The sequence below is a fragment of the Calidris pugnax genome, unplaced genomic scaffold (assembly GCF_001431845.1).
Source record: "Calidris pugnax isolate Ruff unplaced genomic scaffold, ASM143184v1 scaffold39, whole genome shotgun sequence".
In the NCBI taxonomy this organism is placed as follows: domain Eukaryota; kingdom Metazoa; phylum Chordata; class Aves; order Charadriiformes; family Scolopacidae; genus Calidris; species Calidris pugnax.
In genome coordinates, this window is record NW_015090828.1 from 4,567,473 (window position 1) to 4,594,588 (window position 27,116).

At 37.0% G+C, this 27,116-nt stretch overlaps 1 protein-coding gene across 1 annotated transcript in view; it reads left to right on the forward strand.

Annotated features, from left to right (window-relative positions):
- BICC1 (BicC family RNA binding protein 1) overlaps positions 1 to 27,116 on the forward strand; it is a 111,257-nt gene that overhangs the window by 13,177 nt on the left and 70,964 nt on the right. The window contains exon 2 of the mRNA XM_014940578.1: positions 24,387 to 24,433. Coding sequence (XP_014796064.1) covers positions 24,387 to 24,433 — 47 coding nt within the window. The remainder of the gene's footprint in view (positions 1 to 24,386; positions 24,434 to 27,116) is intronic.

The following is a 27,116-nucleotide window of genomic DNA, read 5'->3' on the forward strand; positions in this document are numbered from 1 at the left end:
ACTCTGACATGGAAATAGCTTGTTTCATCGTGATCTAATTCAAAGAATGTAAGACTTGGTCTCACTTTTTCTGAATGTGTAAGTGCATCCATGGGTGAGAAGTGCTACAGAATGGTGAAATACTAAATTACTCTAAATGGCCTTTGTTTATATGCAGTTAGAGCAGTTAAAATAACATTGATTTAAAGAGTCTGGATATGGAATACATTTTTTAAATTTTGTTTTATATAGTGGAAAAGAATCTTGGTACTTCTTTTAAATAAAACAAACATAAGTGCTGTTTTTCCTTAGTAAATTTACTTCTGGAGTGTGTGTAAAATACTGGATAAGAGAGAATCTGTTTCTAATCTATGCCATGTGCAGAAACAGTGCGTAAAGTTGATCAAGTCTTTAGTCCTTTATAAGCAATTCCTTTTTGAAATATGAACATATCCTGCAGAATTTTCTTTTCTCCCTCTGTGTGGAAGACATTACTGTCATTACAGGCTGGAATACATGGATTCTCAATATGTGTGAAATTTTTTAATGCACTAAACAATTGAACATGTAAGGGTGTTTTCTGGGTTGCTTAGCAGCAGTCAGGTTTTTTTACTTTAAGTGGCCTTCAGTGACATCTTTAGATTGTTTGAGATTTGGCAGAAATAAAAGTCATTCCAGTGTTTGCAACATGAGGAATTGTTTAAGCTGTGAAAAAAGTAGACTCGACTTATCGTTAAGTTTTGTTTATATTTAAATATTTACAAAAATATGTTCTTGTGAATGTTTGGGTATAAATGAGTGCTAGAAGAGTATTTGGTTAGATGTTAAGTATAGGTTTAGGTGAGTTGCCACCTGAAAGATGCAAGCCTTGATTACAGATGGATTGTATCAGAATTCTGTTGTTTAAAAAATTGAAATATATCTAGTTGGAAGTATATTTTCTGTATTTATATCTAGAGCTGGCTATTGCTACTTTACTAAAACATACAATAATAAATATACTTTTTTCCCTTATGTGATATCAAACTTGTATTTACAAAACTCTTTTAATAGGGTGGGTCTCCTGTATGGCTGCAGAGCTGTTGATGGCGCTTCCACTCTGGCTTGAATAGCCAGCAGAGAGTTTGAGATGGGTTTTAATCCGTGTTAGAAGGTTACGTGCTGGCAGCTTCCTGCTGCGGCTCCCTGCTGACTTAGGATGCTTTTGGTGTCTCTCTTCCCTTCCACCTCCTTTCTATGTTGCACAAGTTAAAGGAGTGTTCATCCTCCAAACGCAGTGGTGGCATGTGTCTAGCGGGAGCGTGCTGCTGGACCGAGTGGGAGAAGCAAGTGGCTGAGTTAGAGGAAAGATTTACATAGCTGCCCCTGCAGGTTAGCCAGACAGGAGTTTTAGCAGAAGGGTGTAAAGGCCAAGTTTTTCAGACAGAGGAAAGATTTTTAAAGTGGGAAATCTTGGGACCTGACAGGCAAACGGAGACGTGACTAAGAGGATTATAAAAATCCGGTAGCTTTGGATGCGCACAGGAAAGATCTCCCCATACGTCGTGCAGCGGCCAGATGTGCTCTTCTGATAGGAGCTGCTCTTGGCGCTTCTCTTCTGCTCTCTTTCTCTTTGTACTGTTTTGTGAGAGGAGAGGAGGAGAAACGGCTCACCAGCTCTGTTCTGCCTCCTTCCAGCAGTGTGATGAATCAGGATCATCAGTTGGAGCACACTTGGGCACTCTTGGAGCTGGTACACAGACTTGGGACTGTTGCCTCTTTGTGCAAGTGAGGGGCAGGCATGGGGAGCTGGGACTCTGCAGGGGCTGGATGAACATCCAACTTTCTTCCCTCTTCTACCCTGTCCTTCTGGAGGGTGTAGAGCTTTGGTGAGCACTTCGGTTTTTGCATAGGCTTTGGTGTAAATACTTTTTCTACTTACCTGCCCAGGCTTGCCTTCTTTCCATGTGTTGTGTTGAGTAGGCAGATCTGGTGCATGTGCCAGGGGAGAGCTACCCCGGTTGATGGGATCTGCTTTATGGCAAGAGAGGCAGCAGTAAGACAGTTGGAACTGGTACCTCTTCTCTTCACAGCAGTAAAGCAAATTCAGATACCTCAGTGCATATGGACTTCCATATTAAAGACTTAAACTGGAGGACCATGATGTTGAGCTGTGTAGGTCGGTCATCATTGATTTGCTTTATTCTACTCTAAAAAGAAAAGCAGCAGCCATAAAATAAATTTTGTAATTTTCAAGTAACATTAGAGGTTTTAAGGTTATAGCTAACCAGTTTTGAGTACAGCTACTTATTCTCTTTGTAAGGTTTTGGTATTGTGCTGATTTACCGATCATCTTGATATCTTGCAGATGATTTAAAAATAATTTAGAGAATATACATATTTTTAAGGTAGATCACTACCATCACCTGGTAGTGTAATGGTAAACTTTAGATGGAGCTTCTTATTCTGGAACACTTTAGGGTCCTTAGTATTTAGCATTATGATGTAATTTATCCTTTCTTACTTCATTTTAATAATCAAAGAAATAAGAATGCATTCTTAACAGTATCTAAGTAATTTTATATTCTGCAAAGGAGTTTAGAATCGGCAAAAGCTAAAACATTATAGTCTCTTTGAATTCTGAAATAGTAAAATCTTTCGTTGTAATCTCTTGTAATTCCCAAGTGATGTAGCCTTCTCAAACTTTCCGCTTTTGGGCTGTATCCCTTTAGTTCAGGTTCAGAAACACAGAGGCGATTTACCTGTTTAGGTAGTTCATGGGTTAAACCTGGTTGAATTTAAAGGGATAGTATTCCAATGTTTTGAGGACAGAAGAGTTGAAGAGGCTTGTTTAGGATGAAGACACCATTTTTAGGCAAATTATTATGTAACTTTTAATTTGGTTTTTCATATGTCCTCTAATGACTCCAGTACTTCTGTAGATGTCAGTTAGTGGCCCAGATAGACTGCAGGTCCAAACCAGTATGTTACCAGCTGCTTTCGCTCAGATATAGACTGGTTTGTGACCTCCTGGCAGGAACTAGTTATTTACTGCAAAGCAGAGGCTGGCAGCTGACTGATCATCCACACTGAATACATTAGTTGTTGGTGCTTAATCTAGTTGCGTGATGCTATTTCTCTAGCAATGTAAATATAGATTTCTTTTCTGGAGAAATCCCTCATCTGTGATCAAGTGGGCTCGTGCAGGCACAGCTAGAGCTGGGGAACATTTCACTGTGACAGCTTAGGCAACAGAAGCCAATTTGTTTTTTTCTAAAAAAAAGTTTCTTCTGACACATTAAATTTGGTGATTATTTTTCAGCAAGTTACAGAAAAGAATTTTATCAATTTCTGCAAATTGGTTCTGCCAAGGTTGTGGTTCATAGTAGCCAAGCTGTCTCATGATTTCAGGGTAGCAACTCGCAGACCTGAAAAGTATTTTATGGTTAAAGCCAATTGCACTGTAGCAGGAAACCAGAATTCAACCAAAATCAAAATAAAATAAAAAATGTAAACAGGAAATGCTGCTTTTTTTGGCAGTCTTAATAATAATAATAGCTTATGAACTCTAGAAACGGAGGAAACCATCTAAACTTTCACTGCTGTTAATTCTAGATTATTTTTGTGTTATGCACAATTGAGATTTGTAGAGACTTTCAGAACCTGATGAGCTTTTTTGACTCTTATTCTGGCCATTGCAATGTTTTTTTTCCTCTGTCAAGACAGCTTTGGGAGCTTTGCTGTGTCTATGGAAAAAGAATAATTTATAATTTACATGCTTGCCCTCACAGAACAAACTACTAGTCTCTATGCAACTTAATTAGCCCTGATTATATGCAGTCCCTCATTGTTTTCAGTAATGTGCCAAAAAAAGCAAACAATAGCCAATTTCTGGTTTAAAGGGGTAGTTGAAGTAGTTCAAGTAGAAACAGCATTAAGGAAGAAGCCTAAAAGCATATATTAAGTGATAAAGTAATTGTTTGCACAGTAGAAAATACAGTCCTGTCATGTTTATCTCAAGAATAGGTGACAGAAGAAATTATTTTTCCCCCAAATAATGGAACGAGATGAAGTGTGAAGGTCGGAGCCACATCTGGTGCATTGTACTTGTTCTGTTACTTGCGGCTGATGGTTACACGTTTGTAATAGTTTGAGTTCAAGAATTAGTAGTACTGAAAGTATTTTTCTTAGAATGGGGCCAAGTAAATAATGTGTAATGTATGGGGTTTTTTTTGTTGGAATACCCGGATTTCTGAATCTTGGGTTGGCATATCTGTGAGTATATGGACTTCAGGGTTTTTTTCAACTGGAAAAATAGACTTGATATAAAATCACTCAGTCTCTGCGAACTGGGAAAATTCCTATGGATTAATTGCAACTCCAGAAAGACCCAGTTAAGTAAAGTCAATAGTAGGAGGCTTTGCTTGATGCTTATCATGTGTGGGTATGGCTGCGTTTGCCATTTTTTCTGGAGTAGGCATAATGCAGTTTTGTGCTCCTGATTCAAAGTAGACACTTTCACTTCAGGGAGGATTTTTCTGAACTTCAAATGCTCACTTTCTCTGATGTCCATTGCATCTGCAGTGTGACAGCAGAGCTGAGCATCTGCTCCGCTGGTAGAGCTGGTAGAGTTCTCTCTGCGGTGACTTAACCTTTCTCAATGCCTTTGTGATTGAATATGACTGAGGGCTCCTGTAAGATTTCAAGAGCTAGTTCTTATGCAAATATCTCATGTCTGGAAGGAGAAGCTTCCAATATGATACATTTGCAAGAAAGCTCTAGTAGTATAATTTACAGTATTATTAACCTTCTTCCTCTTCAAGCGCAGCCTTCTGCAGACTTGAGATACTGTTTACTCTCTTTAAAGAGACTCATGAAACTTGAACTTTCCAAACATTCAACAGAGGAACTAGAGCAGCAAATCCTCAATTTTCCATTTCTGCTTAGTTTTAAAGCTAATCCACTTTAACTGCTTGAAGAATGTACTTTTTCTGTCAGCTGGTTTGCACTGCACGAAGCTATAGTTCATGGTGTGGAACATCTTGAAGTCTATATTATTGTAATGAAAGAGGAATGTTAGGAATCTTTTGTGGACAACTTATTTTTTGCCACAGAGCTTTCTGTATCCTTGCTTTGGATGGTGAAGAGTAAAGACTGTAATCGTTTGTTTAGTTTTTCTGTTCCTTAGTAGTAGGCACTTTCTGATGCAAGGGCTCCATCATCCATCCTCTTCTTCCTGTCTTAGAGGAAAAAAATATATAATAAAAATTGTAGGCTTGGCAATTTTAGCTAAGATACATATCCTGAAATTTCCTGTTTTCAGCTGTGGCACACCCCTGCTTTTTGGATATTTTTTTTTTTTTTGCTCCTGGATGCCTTAGTGGCATTATTCAGCATTACCCAAGGCTTTGCATAGTTCTTACAAACCTGTGAGATCACTGACCTGACTTTCTCTGTCCTGAGTCTCTGTGTGTGAATAAGAAAGCTGAAGTAGAGGCAAAGGGCTCCATATATTGAGAAGAGCACATAATTTCAGAGGGTGGTCAATGGAGGGTTTTTCTTAAACTGTAAGAGGATGAAGCATTACAGGGCTTCCTAGAAGCGTAAATTGGACCCAACATGTGAAAGGCTTTGTGACTGCCTAATAAAGCCTAGAGGAAGTAACAGACGACTTAAAAATTTCATATTTTTCTGTGATTGTGATACTTGCCTCTGTGTGTCGCAATTTGATGTTGAAAAATCATGTGGCTTAAAACAGTCATCAGAAAAAAAGTGAGACCAAGTTCCAGTGTGTGTACCATTTTAGGTAAACCATATACTTTTTAATGGAGCATTTATATTCCTGCTCTTCATTGTTTATAATTTTCTGGTATCATTGTCTTAATACAGACTTTGGAGAATGAAGACCTAAAGCTTTTTTTTTTCCATTGGATCTGATTAAGATCTAGAGTAAGGCATTGTTGCATTTTTTTTAGTTTATTTTAAATTGACTAATAACTGATGCTTAGGGGAGACAGGAGCCAAGCACAAGCACATAAAGAGTATTGACCAGTCTGTACCCAGGGTGGCGGTGGTGGCTGTTTCTCGCTGAAATAGAAAACTGAGGTCCCCTTAGCTGTCAACTGGCAAACATGCCATTGTATTTTTACTCTCCAGCAAAACTGAGTACTCAAGGCTTGGCTTATCATTAATTCTGTTGAACATAAAATGCTGATAACATTCCTTTTTCTGAAGGTACTACTGATGGCTATTGCAACCACACATCTAGTCTTTGTTTGTTTGGGGTTTTTTTTTTTGATGGGTAGCCTTCCTCCTTCACAGAAGCCTGACCCCAGTACATGCTTATGTCTGGGAATGCTGACTTGGAGCTACTTTACCCTCCCCTCAAGTGGAGTGTATTTCTTTAGGAAGGTTTGCAGTTCAAAGACCTTGCCTGTTTGAAACCAAACTGTTGTTGAACTAGAAATTACACATTCATACAGAGTTCTTGTTTTTCCACATATCAACCACAGATATGGTTATTGTAAATTAAAAAGAATTTATTTGTGTAATTGAATTGAAAATAGTTTGTGTATTTGCTCACTTGTTTTTTACATTGTATAAATCAATTGCAGTTAGGTACTTCTCAGGAGCAAACATAGCTGCATACATAAAGGAGTCCTTTTTCTCATATTGCATATCTTTATCATTCCTACCTAGAATTAGTCTGAAGAACAATCTCTTTTAAAAAGTGTTCCCTGGCTGTTTGCTGTGCTTCTTTTAAAAAGACTTTTGAATAATATTTTTCCTTTTGCCAGGCCTGATACTAGCCTAAAACATCAACTGAAGTTATTTCTTGGCCTATTGTAAAATATATTTATCAATACTTAGGTACCTGTTATATAAAAGCATGCTTTCTTGTACTTAACATTAAAACATGATCTGCTGCCATAGCAATCTAATCTTTACATGTTCTTGGGCAACACTTTGTTAATATTTTTTGTCCCACAGCTGGCTGTGGTTTTGGTTTTATTCACTATCAAGTCCCCAGAGTGACATTATGCTCCTTGATTATAAAATATAACTTAAAAAAAAATAATGCTTTTGTACTATGTCAGCTCAGCTTCAACAGTTAGCTCTGGATGTGTGTGTTAATTATTTAAGTTAAGTATGACTACTGTAAAGAACACAAAATGGCAGTTAACAGGGCAAATAACAAGGTTTTATAGTAACCTTGATTTTTCTCATTGGTTCGCAGACATTCCTTCCAAATTAGTGAGATTTCCATGTCACTTAGAAAGTGAGTGTTTTGGCAAAAGCTTTATGCAGGCATGAAACACATGGACAATATTTATAAAAACTGGGATATTTTGCAAGTACAACATGTAGAGAGAAGTTACACAATGTTTAGTCCCTAGTGCTTCATACTGATAGGTGGTAACGTCATTCTGCATTTAGTGGTAAGAATTAAGACTTTTGGATCTGTCACCCGATTGCTTAAAATCTGCTCTAATTTGAAAGGGCTATAAGCTTTGTCAATTATTATGCAGTGTATTGTAGGCTGTTTTTGAGTATTTTTAAGAGGAGTAGGGTGGTATCCTGCCTCAGTAAAGAGGCACTTGCCACCATACTTGACACTCACTAAGCTTTTTGCTTTAGTGCTAAATATGCATGCAAAAGAAAATGTAAATATAGACTGTAGGGTTACTGTTAATGCTGGTAAAAGTCACGTTGGGATATGGTAAATGCTTGTTACGATGCTTAGCATCATTTAATCATTGAGATATGCCTTGTGCTCATCAGCAGACACTTAAAAGTGGCAATTTGAAATACTAAGTCATGTTTGAGGTCACTTATAAATGTGCAGTATGATGTATTAAAATTTTCTGCTAACTTTTTTATTTCTCCTGTGTACAAGTTACTTTATTACTGTGTAAATACTGAAAAATGAGTTGATACTTGACATAATACAGAAGAAAAAACATATTCACATGAACTTTTACTGAAAGGATCTGAGTTGAATAATACTGAGCAGAAATGGGAAAAAATTATTCCTGAAAACAGCATTACACTAAGTCAGCTGCACTAACATCTTGCTACTTAATACTGTTTTTGTTTGCAAAAAGACAGTGTTTCTTGAGCTAAAGCTCCCACACAGGAACTGGAGTCAGAAGTAGGCCAAATATTAGTTCCTTACTCTTTATCATTTGTTTTTCTAGATTTTGGCAGAAATAGCACATTCTTTGTTTTAATTTTTCACTTCCCCACACTTGACATTTTATATCCTCTAAGTTTACAAGTTACTTTCCAGTTTATTTTGCATGAACTTAAAGGAGTTTGGTATTGTATCAGCTTTTCTAAGCAGGACTTTCTTGAGTCTTAGAAGTGGAAAAGAGCAACTTTAATTTCAGAAATACTCAAGGTTACCAGATAAATGAGTTGCATAACTTAGAATTAGAGTTGTCTAACCACAAAACAATGCTTTCTTGTTTACTTGTGGTCATTAATTTAGCTTAAGCATTTCCTGCACTGTATCACAAGGCTATGTAAATGGAGTTTTGTAGAATTTCTGGCTTATATGTTTCTTGTAAACAGCAGTTTTAGAAATAGCTTTGTGTCCATAAAAATACAAATTAGCTAGCAGGGGTCTAGATACTAGTCTTTGAGATCATGTGCTGTAGGCAATGATTTGCGTGCATGTAAAAAGAGAGGAGTCTTATGATTTGAGGAACATATTTTGGGCCTGTTTGTGTAGGCAACATACAAACATTCAACACAACTCTCCACTTCCTGACTGTTTCTTAAACACCTTGCTCAGTTTAATAAAGTTTGAATAAAAGGTTCACCAAGGCCTGGTGTTTGAATCTTGTTACATGTACTCATAAGTGATGTTTATTTAGTATTAGTCTGCTACCCATAGCAGTTCTGCGATATTTGCTTTGACTGCTCAAACCTGTAGGAGGTTTCAGTCCTCTGCAGGATTACTTCCCCAATACTGAAAAGTGCAAATGACCATTTTTCACGTCTTGCAAATGTAGCAGTTCAAAGATTTGTGAGGCCTTTGCAGACTCTTGGGAGCATTTCAGCTACCCTATGGCAGGACCTTGCCACTAAGGGGTGGAAATCACAAGGATCTTATTCCGAACAGAGCTGGCTTTCTAAAGACCCATCTGTTAAGAAAGGTGGGGTGGGAGGAGGTTTACATTTCTGGGTCTGCCACGTATCCAGAACACAAAATTTGGAAATGAAGAAAAATTCACTTCAGCATGTTTGTGTATATGAAAGCATGGCCCAAAAATACATGTTGAGTTTGATGGTTGAGCTATAAAGTTGATGATACAGCATGTTCATATATTATTATTTTTTTAAGTACTGAAAAATTTGCATTTCTGACTAATTTTTATCTTTTTGAGATCACCCTAAGCTTGGGAGGAGGCCTTGTGTGAAGATGGCTAACAGCCTAGATCAGTGTTTTGAGGTGAACGGAGGAGGGAAAACTTCTCATGAGTTTTCCACCATCCATATGTAGTCTTAGCAATGTGTGCTTCCAGCATGTCTGTATTTAACTTCCAAAAGAGCCTTGGGGTCTTTCTGAGGGACAAGTCTCAATATCATTGAGCGATTTGAATATATAACACTTGTACGTTCTGCCAAATAAGATTAATTTGTTGGTTCTTGTTTGTCTTTTTTTTTTTTTTTTTTAACCTTTGGGTGACTAACTTAGGCTCTTTGCCTTGAGTTTCTGAGCTCAACTTAATAATACTTGAACTATCATGCATTCTAGGGAGGTACTTGGTTCCAAGGCAATCTGGAGAAGCTTGTGGATTTATAGCACCTAGGACTGTAAAACATTAAACTGAGCAGTTCTCAGCAAAACAGTAATGAATACGATACTTTGTTGCTTGCCTGTGTAACTTGAAATTCTGCTTTTATATGTCACCCTTACAGTTAGTTTGGCAAGAATACTTAGGTTTTCTGAAATCTTATTTAGTAAACTAAATGCAGTATGCAACTGATTAGTTTTTTCCCCAATGAAAAGATTTATCCTCCTGTCCTTCAGCTCTTCATTCACTGTAGAGAAAATATGTTGTAGTTTTTCCATAATTATGGATGAAAAATTAACTAGAAATAGTTGGTGAAACAAGGTAGTTCTCGTTCACCTGAAGCTCACGAGGATTTGCTACCACTCTGCAAATATTTTATTGAAGACTGTTTACTTTGAATAACATGTTGGTAATAAAAAGACAGTCTGCCAGTGTAAGTGCAGAATTTCTTGTGGAGCTACATCTTTTTTGTCCAGAGATAGGCTTTCTCCTGGTGCCAATTTAGAGCAATTTTTTTTCTGGATATGTATGTCTGCTATGTCTCAGATATTGTCTATTGTTTATATCTGGTGTTGCCTCAGTGAAGAAGCAGCTAAGATTTCCCAAATGGAGTTACTTACCTTAGGAGATAAAATTAATGTAATTTGTCAAATTTATTTTAGTGTAACTCTAAACTTGGAGGGCTTTTTCTTGTTTTAAGCTAGCTGTCCTCTTTTCTGCTCATCAGTCCACAACACTAAAGTAAAAGCTACCAAAATAGCTAACGCCATCCACGTCTTCTAACATGGCATGATTTGAGCCTGTCTGGAGGCTGGGCTCCTGGCTAAATTTTACCCCTGCAATGTAAACCAGTATAGGCTTCTATCTTGCATGAACTGTATCTAGAAATCCCAATTATACAGCATGACATTCTTTCTTCACTCTCTGTGTATGTTTGTATGCTTGTATTTATATGCATATGCATAAATGGAATCACTTAGTGCTTTGGCAGCTGTATATAGCAGTTGTGTTTTTTAATATGGGAACTATTCAAAAGAAAAAAATCATGTAGATGTTGAAAATCTGGACACAAAAACAGCTGTGAAAATAAAAGTTCTTCACCTTTACCAGAAGGGTCTAGACTTCTGTTGTGCTTTGATCTTCTTACCTAAACAATGACTTCATTTCCTTAGTTTCTTGAAGAAGAAAGATCTTTTTGTTGTGAGTAAACTTAATTTGGCGAAGTAACTTACATTTCTGTGTTTTGTGCTGATACATAATTTGGATTCCTTGCCTAGCTAATGTTTGGGAAAAATGAGTGAAAAATTAGCACACACTTTGTTGTGGTGGTACATAACTCTAAACTTGATGTATGGGTAAGTTTCTCATTTCCTCTATCTCCACCCTTTGGGGAGATCCATCTCATTCTCTTCTTTACACAACTGCTTTGCAACTTCCACACTGATGTTATTTGCTCTCTATTTTGCAATGCACAGAACTAGTTGTATTTATTCTTCATTGAAACAGATGAACTTGTTTTATTCAAATGTCGTCTAGATTATGGTGATATCTAAGAATAAGCCAGACTGGGACAATTTTTGTTTGTCTTTAAAGCTGTGAACAGTACAAGTCGAGACATAAAATGCATTACTGTAACTTGGGTTACATGTTAAAATGTGATTATTATTTTTACCTTCTGCGTTAAAAGTATGAGGTTTTGTATTTTCTTTGAATTTTTTATAACCAAATAATTCGATGCCTTGCCTCAATGCTTATGCATGTACTTATTTAAATCTGTTAATATCTTAAGCTTTTCTTGGCTTTTTAAACTTTTTGTCCTTTGCTACTCTATACTTTATAGGCCAGTTACACTTTTCATGAAGTATCTAAGTGGGTTTCTATTTTTCTGCATGTAAACTTAGACTTCTACTCTTCCTGAATGAAAGAACAAAAGGTACAAAAAAGATCAGATTTACTTTTACGAAATATGTAAAGCAACAGTTGATATGGAGTGGTCACTGCTTCAGTAGTAGCGTCGGTGTAACACACTATAAACTTAGTATAGAAGAGCAACTCACAGTTTCACCGTGAACTGGAAATCAGTTAATCTAAATTTAACAGCCCTCTTCTAGAATCCCCCTATAGTCACATGTCTTACATCCTAGAATTAAAATGTACTGAAAATAAGACTGAATTGGATTTGATTAATATTTGAAATTTTGATGAAGAAATTTTATGCTTCTGTATGAAATGGAATTTTATAGCCTTGTAATATATTTATATTGGATAATTAATAGAACTTACTTTCATGATGTCAATTATGTGTAGTATGGCAGGTACTGAACGCTTGACCTGAGTACTAAATTTATAAGGAGACTGGAGATGTGAAGGAAAAAGAATAAAAGGATCTGTGAATGGTGTCTGGGAAAGAATTTACATCTGAGGTGATCCATCTATTTTCAAACAAACTACCACAAAGTCAAAAAAGAATATTCAGGTGAAGAGGAAAAAATGATGCCAAGCAGCTTGGATGCGTGAATTTGTAAGTGTGGTGAGGTGTTACCAGCTGTGTAGATGCACAGAAACAGGAGGTCAGATGCCTAGAAAAGGATTCATCACATGTCCTTTAAAAACTGAGGCTGTTGTTGTTTTATTCAGATAGAGACAGAAGTGAAAAGAAAGTGTTTTTTGGACAGAAAAAGAGAACTGTTTGTGTTTTGTTCTCCAAATATTCCAATGGCATCCAGGAAGCTGGACAGTATGGGGTTAGTTGGTTTTTAAAAAAGGAAGAGACCTCTTAATTCCAAAATTAATGGTTTTGTCCCTGTCCATATGTATTTGCAGAATCTCATTCAGCATAATGGTTCCAGATATGTGTGGTGTCTCATTACTGTTTGAAAAGGCTTTTTTTCCTTGTAGCTCAGTATGTAACCTGCATTGCAACAGACTTAAACTGGTTTCCTGTATAAAGCTTTGTCTTTGACTTAATCTTGGCTTCTCTCCTGCAACTCCACATCTGTGAATGACTCATAACAAGCAGGGCCATCAGAAAAATATTGTGTACATTTTTGTCCAAATCTGTAGGGTTTTTGTTTCTAATTTTTTTACAGCCTTGCTACATTCTTCCCTCCCATGTAATGAATCATACGGTATCTGTACGCATACCTGACAAGAAAAGTGGTTGTGCATTGAGAGAAAGTTGAACGCTAAACAAATAGAAAGAATATCCCCAACCATCCATCTGCTGAGAGCAGAGCTTTTGTATTTGGCAGTTATCCTCTGTCGGCCCCTGGGGCACTTGTGATATTATGATTTTTCTTTCCCCCTGTAAACAGCAAGTTGTGTTAAATGGATACTCTGGCTTAGGGGCAGAGTTGGATCTGTCGGGCACTGGCAGCAAGGGAGGTTCCTGAGGCACTCAAGGGCTTTTTTTCCTTTTTTTGCGCCCTCACAGCATCCAGTGATTACAGAAGGCAGCCCTGCTGCTGAGCTTTTTAGAGAAACGCTAAGCTTTACATCTCTTACTTTTACGTGACTGTTTTGACTCACTTCCAGATGTGTGACAGCACGGGAGTAGCTCAATCAGCTGTCCTGTCCCTTCTGGAGTATTTATGGTGGCTGGGTTGCAGGGAAGACACACAATGTCCTTTCACACCATGTCTTCCTAGGTGAATAACAACAGTCCCTAAATTCAGTGTGAGTTAAGTGCATACCAGCTCATACACTAACAATAAGGGAGTCAACTGAGGTAGGCAAGATGAAACCGTGGCTGGAATAGCTTCACCCTTCTACGTTCTTTTGATCTCTTTCCTTGTGTCAGAGAGTAAGGATATAGTAATGGAAAAGTCGGTTACTGGCATAAATAGCTTCTCGTTGCTGTGATGAGAAGCATTTTATAACAGCAGTGGGTCCTATGGGATATTGGTGAGATTTTCCTACAGCTACCAGAGGAGCCCCTTCTCCAGCTGTCTCCTCCAAAACTACCTCTCTTTGGATCATGAGTCAAGGGAATTGATATTATCTAGCCTGTGTTTAATGTGGGAGAGCATTCTTGCTGACTTCATGGCTGGCTGCTGACTGCTTCTGTCAGCTTTGTGCCTACAAAGGATTTGGAACAAATTAATACAAAGTGAAAATTGTTTCTGGCCAGCGTATCACTTTGACCAAATTTCCTGAAAAATTGAGATGCAGAAAGGCCCATTTGAAGGAAAGGAGACAATTAACAGACTCTTCGAATAAAATAACAAAAACTAAACCACCTCCTTTTTCCTCTTCGCATTTCAGTAGAGGTGACTTTTCTTGGGATATGACTCCACTTTGGCCAAGCTGCCCTCCAGAAAGATTCAAAGAAAGTAGGAAGACTGAGGTCACGGGTGCTTTATTCTTATATATTTAGGTACCAAAAATGTTTTATGAACATTAGAATGAATCATTCTGTTCCCTTGTTAGTACTGTATCCCATACGTTCGCAAAAAATGTTTTTCCTAGAACTGGGGGGAAATACGGGGGTGAGCTACAGTGCATGAATGTACTTTTAATATAATGTTTCAGTTATGTTTTACTCATGCTAATAGCCATAGATCTTAAAGCTGTTTCACTGTAATTGACAATGTTTGATAGTTTCACTTTAAACAGTTATTGTCTGTGGTGCAGATACAAATTCTTTCTGTCTTAAGAGAAACTAGAAATAGGTTGTTAAACTCAGCTACTAAAATACTTAGATGCTGAAAAGCTGTCTTCATCCATTGACTAAAATTGAGGAAAAATGTTCCTTAGAACTAATCTGATAATGGTAATCTGGAAGTCTTAGTGAAAAATTGTCTGGTTAGGTCTCTGTTCTTGAAAAGAAACCTCTTTCAAAGCAAAGCTCAGTTTTCCCACATCAAGTATGTTCTCTTTGTGTAGTACATCTGGAAATTTAGCAGTGTTTAAGTCCCGGTGATAAAAAAAGACATAATTAAATCTGTAAGTTTTAAAATTTAATTTAGCAATGCTTGTAGTAATGCACCAACTGTTCTTGTTTCAGAAAAATATCCAGTATCTTTTATGGCCAGCAACCCTCTAGTTGGGATACCCTGTATTGAATTCTTTCTTCCTTTTAATTCTCATCTCCTTTCCTGCAGTCGTGGCAGCTGACTACACTTTCTGCATGGATATTCTATGACTTTAACCTTTTACAATACAATTGAAGCGCTTACAAACTTGAAATGAAATCTTTGCATAAGCTTGAGATTCCTTACACTTCAGGGAAATCTTAAATGAAGTTGTTTGGGGGTTTTTGTGGGGTTTTTTGGTGTGGGCGGTTTTGGTTTTTTTTAGAATTTACTTGAATTTTTATAAGCAAAGGAATTTCCTAAAAGCCCTTTGCTGCTCCCAGAAGCAGGGCCATTGATTTAATGTCAGTCTTTGAAACCAAGAGTTCAGGAGAGTTGTTTTTTTTTAAGAAAAGTGTAGGATATACTGAATTCCAAAGAGACTATTCTTTGGTTTATCAGGTTATGGTTGAGCAACTGAGTATTCTAAGGGAACAGAGGCTTTGGTTTCAATCTGGACGTTGACAGTGAGAAATGGAATGGTGAGAACAGGCTCCAGAAATGCTAGTCTCAAACTAAAGAAGTCGGTGAGGCTTTGTATGAAGAGGAGTCTGAAAACTTCATCTGGAAACATCAGATGGCATAGCAACTGTAGGAACCAGCAGAAGTCCTTGAATGATGATGTGGGAGACTTCTAGGAATATTTTTCCACAGCACGCTAAAGCACAGAGTAGAAGAATTCACTTGTGCAGTTTTGGGATAGACTACAAGTAATCAGTTTTGGATTTCACCCTCTTCCTTATCTATGATTGCAGTTCTACCATAGCAATACCAATCACGCTGCAGAGGGGAAATTTTTGTTACTGGGATTTCCATATGCAAGTAAAGAGAAGCAAATAATAGAGATGACGGAGTGTTTGGGATGTTAATAGTGAACAAGTGTCAATCTGAGGCAGCTAATAGAGCAGTTTTAATCAGGTAATACAGTGCTGACAGCTAGTCAGTTTTCCTGGCTCAGTTCTTAAGAGTAGCTGGCAGGAAGCGAAGCATTCACTTCATTATATTCATTAAAATCCTAAATCTTGTGCCATGCACTCGACTCTGCTCCACGTCACATAAGGAAGCGTTCTGTGGTTGTGTGGATGAGCTAGACCCATGTGTGCCTTTCAAAGGAGAGATTTCTATCAAGAAAAAAGGGGCTCCCAAAGCAACCCCAACTTCACAGCCTGCTTTCAAGCTGGGACTTGGCTATAAAAAGAAATAAATAAACAGGCTCTCTCTGTGCAGAGACTTGGCAGACAGCTTTTTCCCTGGAGATAAATTTGTTTTGTGAAATTAGAAAAATCTGTTGTTATATATCTAAAATGTACAGTTGTTATGTATTAGATTTTTGGTTCTGTATAGACTTCTACAGTTATGCAACTCTAAAAATATTGATGGGGGGAATTGACAAGGCAAGTAGCCTTCAGTGTAACTCAATCATCTCTTCTTTTTTTTTTTTTTTTCCCCTGTTGCTATTAGTCACCAAGTCCATGGACTCCCTGTGGAAACTAGAAGGAAGTCTCTAGGAATATTTGTTCAAAATCAATATCTTTTTGGTCTTCAGAGTGTATATGTTAAGGGTTTTGTTTGCATTCTTTCTTGGCAATGTATGCTGAGGTAGTGGAAGTAAGCATAGTTTATTTTAAGCTTCCCTTGTTTCTCTATGTGTTGTTCTCTTTAATCATTGCAAATGATGGATGATTAAATTTAATGAATTTTGGTTGTAGGGTTATTTTAGTTATTTGCCAACGATCTCAATTTTAATATATTATGCAGGGGAAAAAAGGGTTCTTGAAAAGTAAATATTCCAATTAGTGAATGTGCCATATATAGTCTTCATGATTCTGTATCTGAGACTAAATGTGAGCTTAAGGGGGAGCATTGAGAATGTGAACGGCTTCTCTGACTGTGTTTACGTGCAAATTCAGATGACATAGGCTTTGATCCAAGAAACCTCTTCCACCTCTCAAGTAGTCCGAAAAGAGGCTATAGATGCTGGGTTTCCAGGGGGCTCTTAAACACTGTATGTCAGCAGCAATGTAAAAGCATCCTAAACTCAGCCTGTTCTTTTCCCAGAATTAGTTATGTCTGTCAGAAGTTATTGCACATCTGGCCTCGTTATGGATAACTTAGTAGCTTTCCTATCAAGTTCTTCCTAACGGAGATACAGTGGAACCCACCCAAAAGTGTCCAAATATTTAACAGTCTATTGTCATTTACCGAGCATGCTGAAATTCTTCCAGTTCATCTTTGGCTTTTCTACCGGAGGAAGAATGCTGCCATATAAACACATTAAGTTTGCCTCATGAGTATCTTTTTGTCTACATGGCTTTTAATTGTTTTTCCCCCTAACTTCTTAATAAAAGGTGATGCTCTTATTTTCACCTTCAGACCAAGAGACCTTTTGTCACAGACTATGTAGACACTGGATAATTTTTGTAATATTCTAGATACCACATAGGTCCTGACTTGACAAATTTCTCAGCATGGTGTATGGACAGATACATTCTTGCTAATTGTCTTGGTGGTTGAGTGTGCCTGTAACTTACTGAGTATTTTGGATTTTGTCTCCTTTTGCCCACTCCCCCTTTCTGATACCTCCAGTTGACTTTGTGGCTTTACCCTGACCTGCCTATGGTGAGCAACCTCAAAACCTAAAAGCTGCCTTACAGAGGAGTTTAAGAAAGTTTAAATGCCTGATTTTTCATTTATTGGCTCTGGAAAACTTGGTCATATTTATGAAGCCCCTTGAGAGCCTAAAATACCAAGATTGAGGATATGTTACAGGTTACTTCATTAATTTTATTATAATAAATAACGAAGTGAGAATAATACGTAACAATATTATAAAGACAAATGAGAAATACTATTCAAGATTGTTTATTATGCAGGTTTCTTGTTTGTTTAAGCCTTGTTACTTTTCTTGCCAGATCCTTTCATTTTAGCTGAGTTGTCTCTCTGTCTAACTTCTTAGTTCTGAAGCTGAAAACTGGAAGCGAGACTAGCTTTGTAATTACAAGAAAAATGGAAAACTGTTTTGTTTGGATTTCAACAAATTAAATTTAAGGTCAGGTTTTTTTTCATTAACAATGTCTGCTCTATCTTTTTGTTCCTAAGGCATATTTTCAGCAATCTGACTTAAGTCTGTGGCCATTGGGGTGGAATTCTTTATCTTGGCTTTATGTAAGCAAGCTTTCAGAGTATGTATGGGTTAGTGTCTGACTTTGTGCATAGCAAAACATAATCATTTTGTCAGATGGTTTCTGGTGCAATGAAAGAAGTTTTTTGATTGGGGTTTTTTGTGTATGATAACCAGCTTGGTAACTTCTGAAAAGTAGTTCAGGCTTTCAATATCAAGGAGGAATAGCTGTCTATTTAATTTAAAAAATAATAATAAATAACCTGGCTACGTAGCTAGCATGTTTCTGTGGCAGTTTCAGAAGAAATCAAATCTAACTAAAATGAGAACGATCTCAACATAGGTGTTATGAGTTCTTTCTCATTCAGTGGATAGGAAAGGTAAAGGATAATTGATCACTTACTTTGAGATATATTATTCTACAGCTTCCTGAAATCCTGTTGATTGTCTTGCTAGAATTAGAATAATACCTAGTTATCACTTCTGGTAAAGAGTGTTTTGATGCAGGAAAGGATTTTGTTTCATCATAGCTGAAACCTGAAAAGCAGAACATGCTTTCACTTATAATCTTTCAATGTAGGTAGAGGGAGAAGTATTGATACTAATCAATGTAAAGGTAAAATTACAAATATATAGTACACTGTTTTCAATAACAATTTCAAGAGTTTAGAAAATGAGATACAAACTGATGTGCAAGATCGACACAAAATTGCAATAACTCGTTTAAACAAGACTTTAATCAGTGTATCTTGGGTTCAGTTCCTGTAAAATATGGCCTGTATTGTAACAATTTTTTTTCATAATTAAAATAACATTTGAAGTAAAAGTTCAAATTCATTTTTCCATGTGAACTTAGAAGAAATTACAATTGGGCTTTTTATGATTTGGTGATTAAGTAGACAAGCGGTGTACTTCATGGGTACCATAATAGTTAACACCTGTTTCAACTCCTTTATATTTGTATTGGATGAAACCTCAGCAATCCAATATATCTTTAAAAGCAAAAACCTAATATAAAATATTTCATGGTATGGAAGAAATTATAATAAACAGAGTACAGCTTAAAATATAAAATGCTTATTATGCACATCTACATAGCTTTTCGTCTGTATTTCTGAAACCAATGTTACCATTTTGTGTAAAAATAATCCTATTTTTTGTGAAGGTCGGTGAAGTGATTGTTCAACACCATAAAATAAATACTGTTTCTAACAGTACTTCCTGAGTAGCAAAGGTTGGCAGAAATGGATCAATTTGTTAGTCAGAAGTCAGTACACTGTATTAATTACTCTTTGGTTTGTGGCTTTTCTCAAACCTGCTTTGGGGACAAGGACCATTGGTGGAGTGGTCTCCTAGGGTGGGTAACCAGGCATGGCTTTCCAGAGCTCATCTGGAGATCTTGTCAAAGTGCTGATGCTTTCCTATTTCTCATTGGAGACACTTTTAAGCAGTTGTTGTTGTACACATTTAGTTGAGATCAAGGAGAACTTTCATTGACTTGGTAGCACTCTTGCAGTAAAACGTGCTGTTAGAAAGTTAACTGATCTTCTCCTACTCAGGGTATGTTTGTGGTGCCTGGTCCTGCTGGCAGAGGAGCCTGTGGTTCTCGAAGATTTACAAAATGTTTATTGTCTGCTACTGCTTCTTGAAGCTATGGTTGTCCAAACATTTTCAGCTGGCATATGCCAGAGCTGACAGCGAAGTGAGCTCCAAAGATCTCCTTCCCTTTGCACTTTCCAGCTAAGACCAGGGAGTTGTTTCAGTAGATGCTGCTCTTTCTACCAGGTATAAAGCTAGATCTGGTCCCTGCTGTGGCTGCGCAGAGAGCTGTGCCATTTGAAAAACAAAAGTCTGTGTGTTTTCCACAAGTAACTACTTGGACTTGGCTTTTAAAAACAGTCTTACAGCAACTGAGGATAGTAGGGCTCTAGTGACCAGCATCTGTAGGAATAAAGTTCTAAAAGTGTTTTTTAATCACTATATTAAGTGGAATTTAGCAAGCCATTAAATAATTTAACTGCACTTGTTGACGTAGTATTTCCTAGATCAGGATTAGTGCTAGGTACTAGTGTCGTTAATTTTGTTCACAAAGTCAGAAAATGCAGAACTTTGTCTATTGAAATCTGAAAGCTTATTTCAAATTTAATGATGAAATGGGCTACGTGTTGCTTTCCATGCTGCACAGGTACAGCACTCCCACAGCCTCCCACAAAAGGTTTGTTCTCTTGGGTGTTTGAGAACTTGGAAATTTACTGCTTTTTGAAGAAAGCTTTATTTCGTATTAAAATTTCAATTAATGCTAGTAGGATTACTAAAATAATCTGCCACAGTACATATGTCAGATGTAAATTTTCAGAGCTTCTCAATGTGATATTTTAAAGACGAAGTTTATTTTGAGAATCAGGGTCAATACTCTCAAGATTTCTTTAGAAAGGAATTGAGCTTAGGATGCAATGACCTAGCAGACATTTTTTCTAAACACGAATTAATGCTTGCTTTTATTTCAGTTTATCTGATTTGAGGTAAACCTCAATGAGTTAATAAATTGCACCTCGTTCTAGTGAACACTATAGATGGTTTCCACTTCTAATGCCTTGTGCATAAATTCCATAACTCTGGAATGCTGCTCATGCTCATTTCCCTGCAAAAGATGCTGGTTTTGCTGTGGTATTTGAACGAAATCTGTTTAGCCTTTCGATTATGGAAGAAATGGATACATTTCTCTTTGTGTTTGGCTACTTTTACATTTTCCGAAGTGCTAGAACTGTCTTAGCCTCCTTTGGAGAGGAAGAAAGACTTCAAGATAATTTCATGTGAATAGTAAATGCTTTGCATGAATGTTGGAAACTTTCTTAAATATAGGTACTTAGTTTGGAGGTAAATGGAGATTTTAAAGTATGTAATTGTGTGGATAGCATCTCAAAACTTCTAAATTACTGATGAAATCACATTTTTCTTAACTGTAATTTCTCCTTATGGAAATAAGAAAACAAATCTTAGGAAGCAAGTGAAATAGGAGTAAACCAATGTAATTGGTACAAATAGTTGTATGACGAGGAAGGAGGGCAAAAGAAGGAAATAGCTGGAGAATAGTTAACATAAAAGGAAACATAATATACTGCTTCACACAGTTTATCTTAAATTTTCTAGACGCTTTTTTCTTTCATAGGGAAAGACACCGTAGTAAGTTTACCTCAGTACTTTTTTTTTTCCCCTTAAGTCAATGTATAATGGGGACAGTAATGACTAGATCACCTTAATATCCAAAACAATTTTATGAAAAATGATCAGAGGCATACTTCATGGATTAAATAGTGCTGCATCATGTACACAAAGTGAGAAAATACTAATATATTCAAGTATGGTTTTAACCATGTGAAGAACTGCTTTAAGGTATACTGTCTTCTCCAAAAATCACCATACAGTCTTCCCTGCCTTTTGGTAGATATGAAACCTGACAAATGGGTTATCATAAAACATACCCTGTGTGCTGAAAAGCTATAATGAAAGACCATATCTTTATAGTATGGTGTAACAGCTAAAATCACTGATTATTAGCTAAAGGTGTTTCTAAAGTGCAATTTGCTCCAATTTCACTATTCTTTACACTGGATTGTTGGGTCAGGATTTTTTCTGTGAATATGGTTTAGGATGTTCACATTCTCTCTTGTTCCTTATTTCATCCATGCTTGAGTCCATCTGTTGTGCCATACAGCTGTTGGTGGGGCCAGGCTGTAAATCAGGTCACCAGAATGATTCAGATTAAAAATAAACTTACAATACAAAGCTTGGAATTTGCTTTGTCAGCATTCTGTTTAAGTGTCCTGCAGAGCATCACTGCTATTATCTGAGCCATCTCTTGTTTGTATTCAGTTTAGAAATCATGTATTTGCAGCTGGAACAAAATCTGTCTGTTCTCAAAACTGCAGCTTCACCCTCACATCTGTCATGTTCTCATCTCCAATTTATCTCCTGTACCCTCTGATTAAAAGCATGTTGGTCCCATGTTTCACTTGAAAGTGTGGTGGTACTCCTCATTTCCCAAAAGTGTTTCATAGTTATTCCTGAGCTAATGGAAAACTTGTAAAACAACATGGTTCTATGAAGTGCCTGCTGTCAAAAGAAAGTTGTGTTTTACTGCTACTATCTGTAGCTTGTAAATCTGAAAAACTGAAATCTTCCCCAATTGTTTTCTCTGCTTTGAGAAAACCTTGTTCTGGTGAAACATACACCAGTTTACTGTCCTCTTACAGGCATTTGTGGGTTTTGAGGGCGAGGAGGGTTTTATTTTCTTCTCAGACTTGTGGAACTGCAGAGTCTGGAATTGCTCTGCAGCAGGATGACTGCTTGACAGGCTTCAGTCACTGCCTCTGCTCTGACCACTTCACTTAAATAACATGAACTTCTCAACTGTTAGATAGAACTTCCCAGTGTATACTTTCTCCATAGTATTTAAGTGTTGTTATTGATATTTTGAGAATCCTATTTCAAACAGAGTGGCATTGCTTCTTCTGGGGTAGAAAAAGTCATCTCATGCCTCTAGCCTGTATCTACTCAGTTGCATTTGTTCTAAGGTTGCGTTAGCTGAGTTAAAGTCAACTTAAGTGTTTGTTTGGAATTGTTTGTGTGGTTGGAAGAGTGGGGAGAACTAAGTTCCTGAAGCAGTTTTGAAGCCAGGGTGATGGGGTGAGCTGGGGGTTTGTTTTGTACATGAGAAATTCAGAAAAATAACAATGACAATTATTTTATTTGGTAATCCAGGATTATTTGGGAAACTTTTGTGCTCTTGGTGCTCCATTTGGAGGCATCTCTTTCTCCAGGGAAAAGGAAATTTTCCTCTTCGTAATCAGCTTGAGCTACTGTGTTTTGGGTTGGTTGCTAGGTCTCAGGTTGCAACCAGATAAGCTACAGCATAAGCTATATGTAAACAGTTGTATCATTTTAAGTGCAATCATTTATATTCACTAAATTTACAATTATGGGTTTAAATACGTGTGGGAGATAATCCAGGCCCTAACCAGTCTTGCTTTTGAAATCACTGAATTATATGATTGCTTCTTGTAAGCTTCCAAGTTGTGTTCTACAATGATGATTTGTTCTGCCGCTGTGGTGGTGTCAGCACTGATGTTGTAAAGTACTCTGAACCGTCTGTACTCTGTTTGCAGCCTACACGTATTTACTTACTAACAAAAGGAAGAGTGAATAGTATTTCATTTTATGTAAACATATATGTCCCAGTGTGACCAGTACAGCTCTAGAGTATATGGGGAGCATTTCACTGTGCTGGCACGTGTATCTCTGGTGACGCCTGTTTTCCCTGAGTGTCCTCTTGAAGCTCAGGTCCTGGGGCACACACACCCCACGCACCCTGTTCTCCCCACAGACTTAGCTCCTTGCACTGGGGCAGTTGACACTGGAAGAGGTGTGTGTTGGGTGTGATGAGGAGGATGGATGGCATTTTCAGTTGGCTTTTCTCCTCCAAATAGGATTGGAGTGGAGTGTTTCCTGATAGTGTTTCTTCTCACAAAGTCAAAATTTTGACCTTTTCAGCCTTAGACTTCCTTAGGAGGGTGAAGTCTTCTAGTTTTTCCCTGCTTAATAAGTGCTTCTTTGCCTGCACTTGCCGAGCCCTACCCAGTAGCCACATTGTGCCACTTTTAGCTTTGAGTCATCTTTCCTGAATGTCGTTCTCAAAATGTTCAAATGTGGTCATGCCTCTGCTTTGTACAGTGGCAGCATTTTTAGTGGAAGTACCTGGGGTTGCCTTTTGTTTTTTCAGCTGCTTTGAACGCAGCAGCTCATCAACATTGGCTGGTGGAAAGTACCTGTTGCAAAATTTCACTGGATAATAAGCAATTGAGAAAGGAATATTTAACATCACTAATAAGTGTTTAGATTTTTGTGGCACTTTCTTGGTCTCAATAAACCAAATAGCAGTAGCACTAGATTTCATTTCAATGTAAAAAAAAAAAAAAAAAAAACAGAATAGAGGATAATATTTTAACATGATTCTGATTTACCATAATGTTTATTCTTGCTTTGGTTCTAATTTTTTATCTTGATATAGGAAATTCAGTGCCCTCCTAGCTTTTTGTTATTGATCCTCCTATTATTAGAATTACATGGCAAAGAATTCTGTGTATAAATCATTACACTTGTGTGACTGTGTTTACTTTGTAACTCAAATATATATTAGTACATTATAGCTCTAGTATGCAAACACCAACATCTGCCTGGACTCCATCCTTAGCAAGTGACTTGCAAAAGGTTATTCTGAGTATGAGTCAGTTGTTGACAAATGTCTATTGCATGAGAAAAAAACTACCCAGAGTTATAATTTCACAGTAGTGTGTACTCATTGATAATTTCTATATGCAAACTGTAAATTTTCTCCTATACTTTGAGTAACCAGATCCCGCTTTTGTTTTACAGCTGCTGCAGAAGGCAAAGGGAAAAGTGGGGAAGACTTTTTTCAGAAGGTAAGAGAGATTTTAATTCCATAGCATCAGTTGAGTAGAGGAAAAAATATTCCCATTGCTCATTCTTAAGATCAACTAATTAAATTTAATGTGCCATTTCCACTGTATTGATCAAACTTGTAAACTTTTTTTTGTCATTTAATGTGTCTATTAACCATCGACTAGGCATAGAATGTGATGAGAAATGTGTTTGTTGGTTTATGTTACTGTCATTTATGCACAACAGCTTAATTATTCTTTAACTTAAAACATCAAAATATGCATTATGAAAACTTTGCTTAATAGCAGGGGGTTCATCCAGAAGATATTGTGAGGTGGTCTTAAGGTTTTTATATCTATGGATAAATGCTACCTCCTGTTCATGTCAGTTTTTAAGTAAACTTATTGTGATGGCGTTGAAAGCATAAATATTTGGTTGAGAAATGCAAAAGCCTTTTAAAGAAAGAAATGCACAATCCACAGAGTGATTCAATAAAGTTTGTGGTTAGACAGAGGCACGGAAGGACTGGAAAAAAATAGTCCTGCAGCAACTAAACTACAAAGAGAAACATGGTCAAGAGTAATGACTTTGAAATTACTTTTGCAAAGCAACATGTTTTGGTTTAGTTTTTTTTCCCCCCAAGAATAGTGTGTTAAGTATTATTTACAAGTTATGTTAATGAAGATCTGCATACTAGTAAAAATGCATCTGTATGCTAATAAAAATGATAAGCTATTTTGTGTTTCTGTACTATGACAGTGTAAACTTTTGTGTACTGAAACGCCCTGAAACTCCTTTCTGACTGGTGGTCCGTTTAACAAGTAGTTTGCTGTACTTTCCATGTTTCCTTCATATTTAGAAGTGGTACTTTGAAAACATCTCTTTTTAGATGTGAAAGAATACTTTATCTTGCACGTGGTTGTCAGAGGCTTTGATGAAGGCCGATGAGTAGGAGTCTGTGTACTGCCTACACGTCTGCTTCAGAAAGTATTTTTATAGGAGGGTTCAGATTACGTTTGTCTTGACTGACAAGGAGAATTACTTTTCTGGGCATGGTGCTTGAGCTTCACTGTCTAATACTAGTGTGCACAGAGGAGAATGTATCAATTTTTCCTTAAGATTTTTAGAAAAACACATGGTTTTTTTCACTCGCTGAAACAAAGCTAAGCCACAGTACCATATACTTCATTCTATACATCATTCATTTTACAACAGTCTGTTTTCTCACACTTGTATAAATCTCCTCATAATTCTTGAAGCTGTGGACAAAATACTTCCTCCGTGTGGGATGAAGTGCCTTATATATTTGACATGTATTTACTGTAGATAGGATGTACCTTTACAATTATGTACTTATTAGTGTAATAGCAAAAACACTTTTTGGAATTTAATAGGAAAGTGAAATGTGCTAGAACTTAAGTATGTGAATAAGACTATAGTACATAGCCACTATATCTATTATCAATATGGGTATTTTGACATTACTATATTATCTTATATGTGCATAATTACTATGTAGGCACAGTGTGTATGCTGTGATAGGTTAAAGCTGCTTTGTTTTGAGTGCATTCTTCGTGCAGGCTCACCATCTCTATAGTTTAGATTACTGAAGTTTCTAAGTACATACAATACTACAGCTAATAAAAACAGATGGAAACTATCTCCTTTGAGAGTTTTTTGTTCAAAAATCTTTGGACAGTTGCTCATAGCTTACTCACTGTCTCTGTCTGTGCAATTTCCTTTAATCAGGGTTAAGCTTTTTCCTTTCTCATGTGAAACGAATAAGGCAGAGTTTCTGGAGGTAGATGGAAGACCCTTCATGAGTTTCAGGTTGTATAGTGCGGAAGAAAGTGATTTGTAGCATTAAAAACACATTGCAAACTAAGGCGGCAAGATACTGTCAGAAAACTAATATGAATTTGAAGCTATAGTAAATGGATTTATTTTTTTAAAACAGTTTTGAAAATGAGACTTGAGGGCATTATTGGCAGGCTTCTGAGTGGAACGGGGAGAAGTGCATCGTATAAGAGGCATGTAAAGAACTAAGGGTGTAATTTGCATAAGTAATGCCATGTTTAGTATTTTCTGACAAACTCTGCCCTCAATGTGCTGAAGTTATTGTTAGGTTGTGCTTTGTGTGGTGAAAGAAGTTTTCCTATGAATGTTGCAATGACAGAAGTAACAAGGCAAAGATTCAAGAAGGTGGTTCCCTATGTCAAGAGAATGCAGACCAAGAGGGAGGGGAGAGGAGGCCAGTACCAGGGGGAGTGACACAGGGCTGACTTCTTCTGGCAGATTGTTGTTAAGTGACATAGTATGCTCTAATGAATCTGTCATACTTTTGACGAAAGTTAAGTTAATGCAAGGTTTTGGTGCTAAGTAGTCTTTTACTGGTCTTCCAACATGTGAGCAACCAGTGTTACTTGGTTTTTCATAATCAAGCAGACTCTCAGAAGATGTGACCTGCTCCTATCAGCTTCTAACTTTTGAAGTTTAATAATAACATTTTAAAATGTCAAAATACTACTTCACTGAGTATTTTAGTAGAAACAAACACATGTTCTGCAGTTGCTGGTGGAGTTACGGAATAAGCCCCAGTTATTAGCTTAATTTGTCCCTTGCAGCCAAGATTTCTGCCCTGTCATGGTGGGGAAGATCAAGTGATGAAGTGCCCCTTCCTCTGCTCCTGACTTAAAGTGAAAA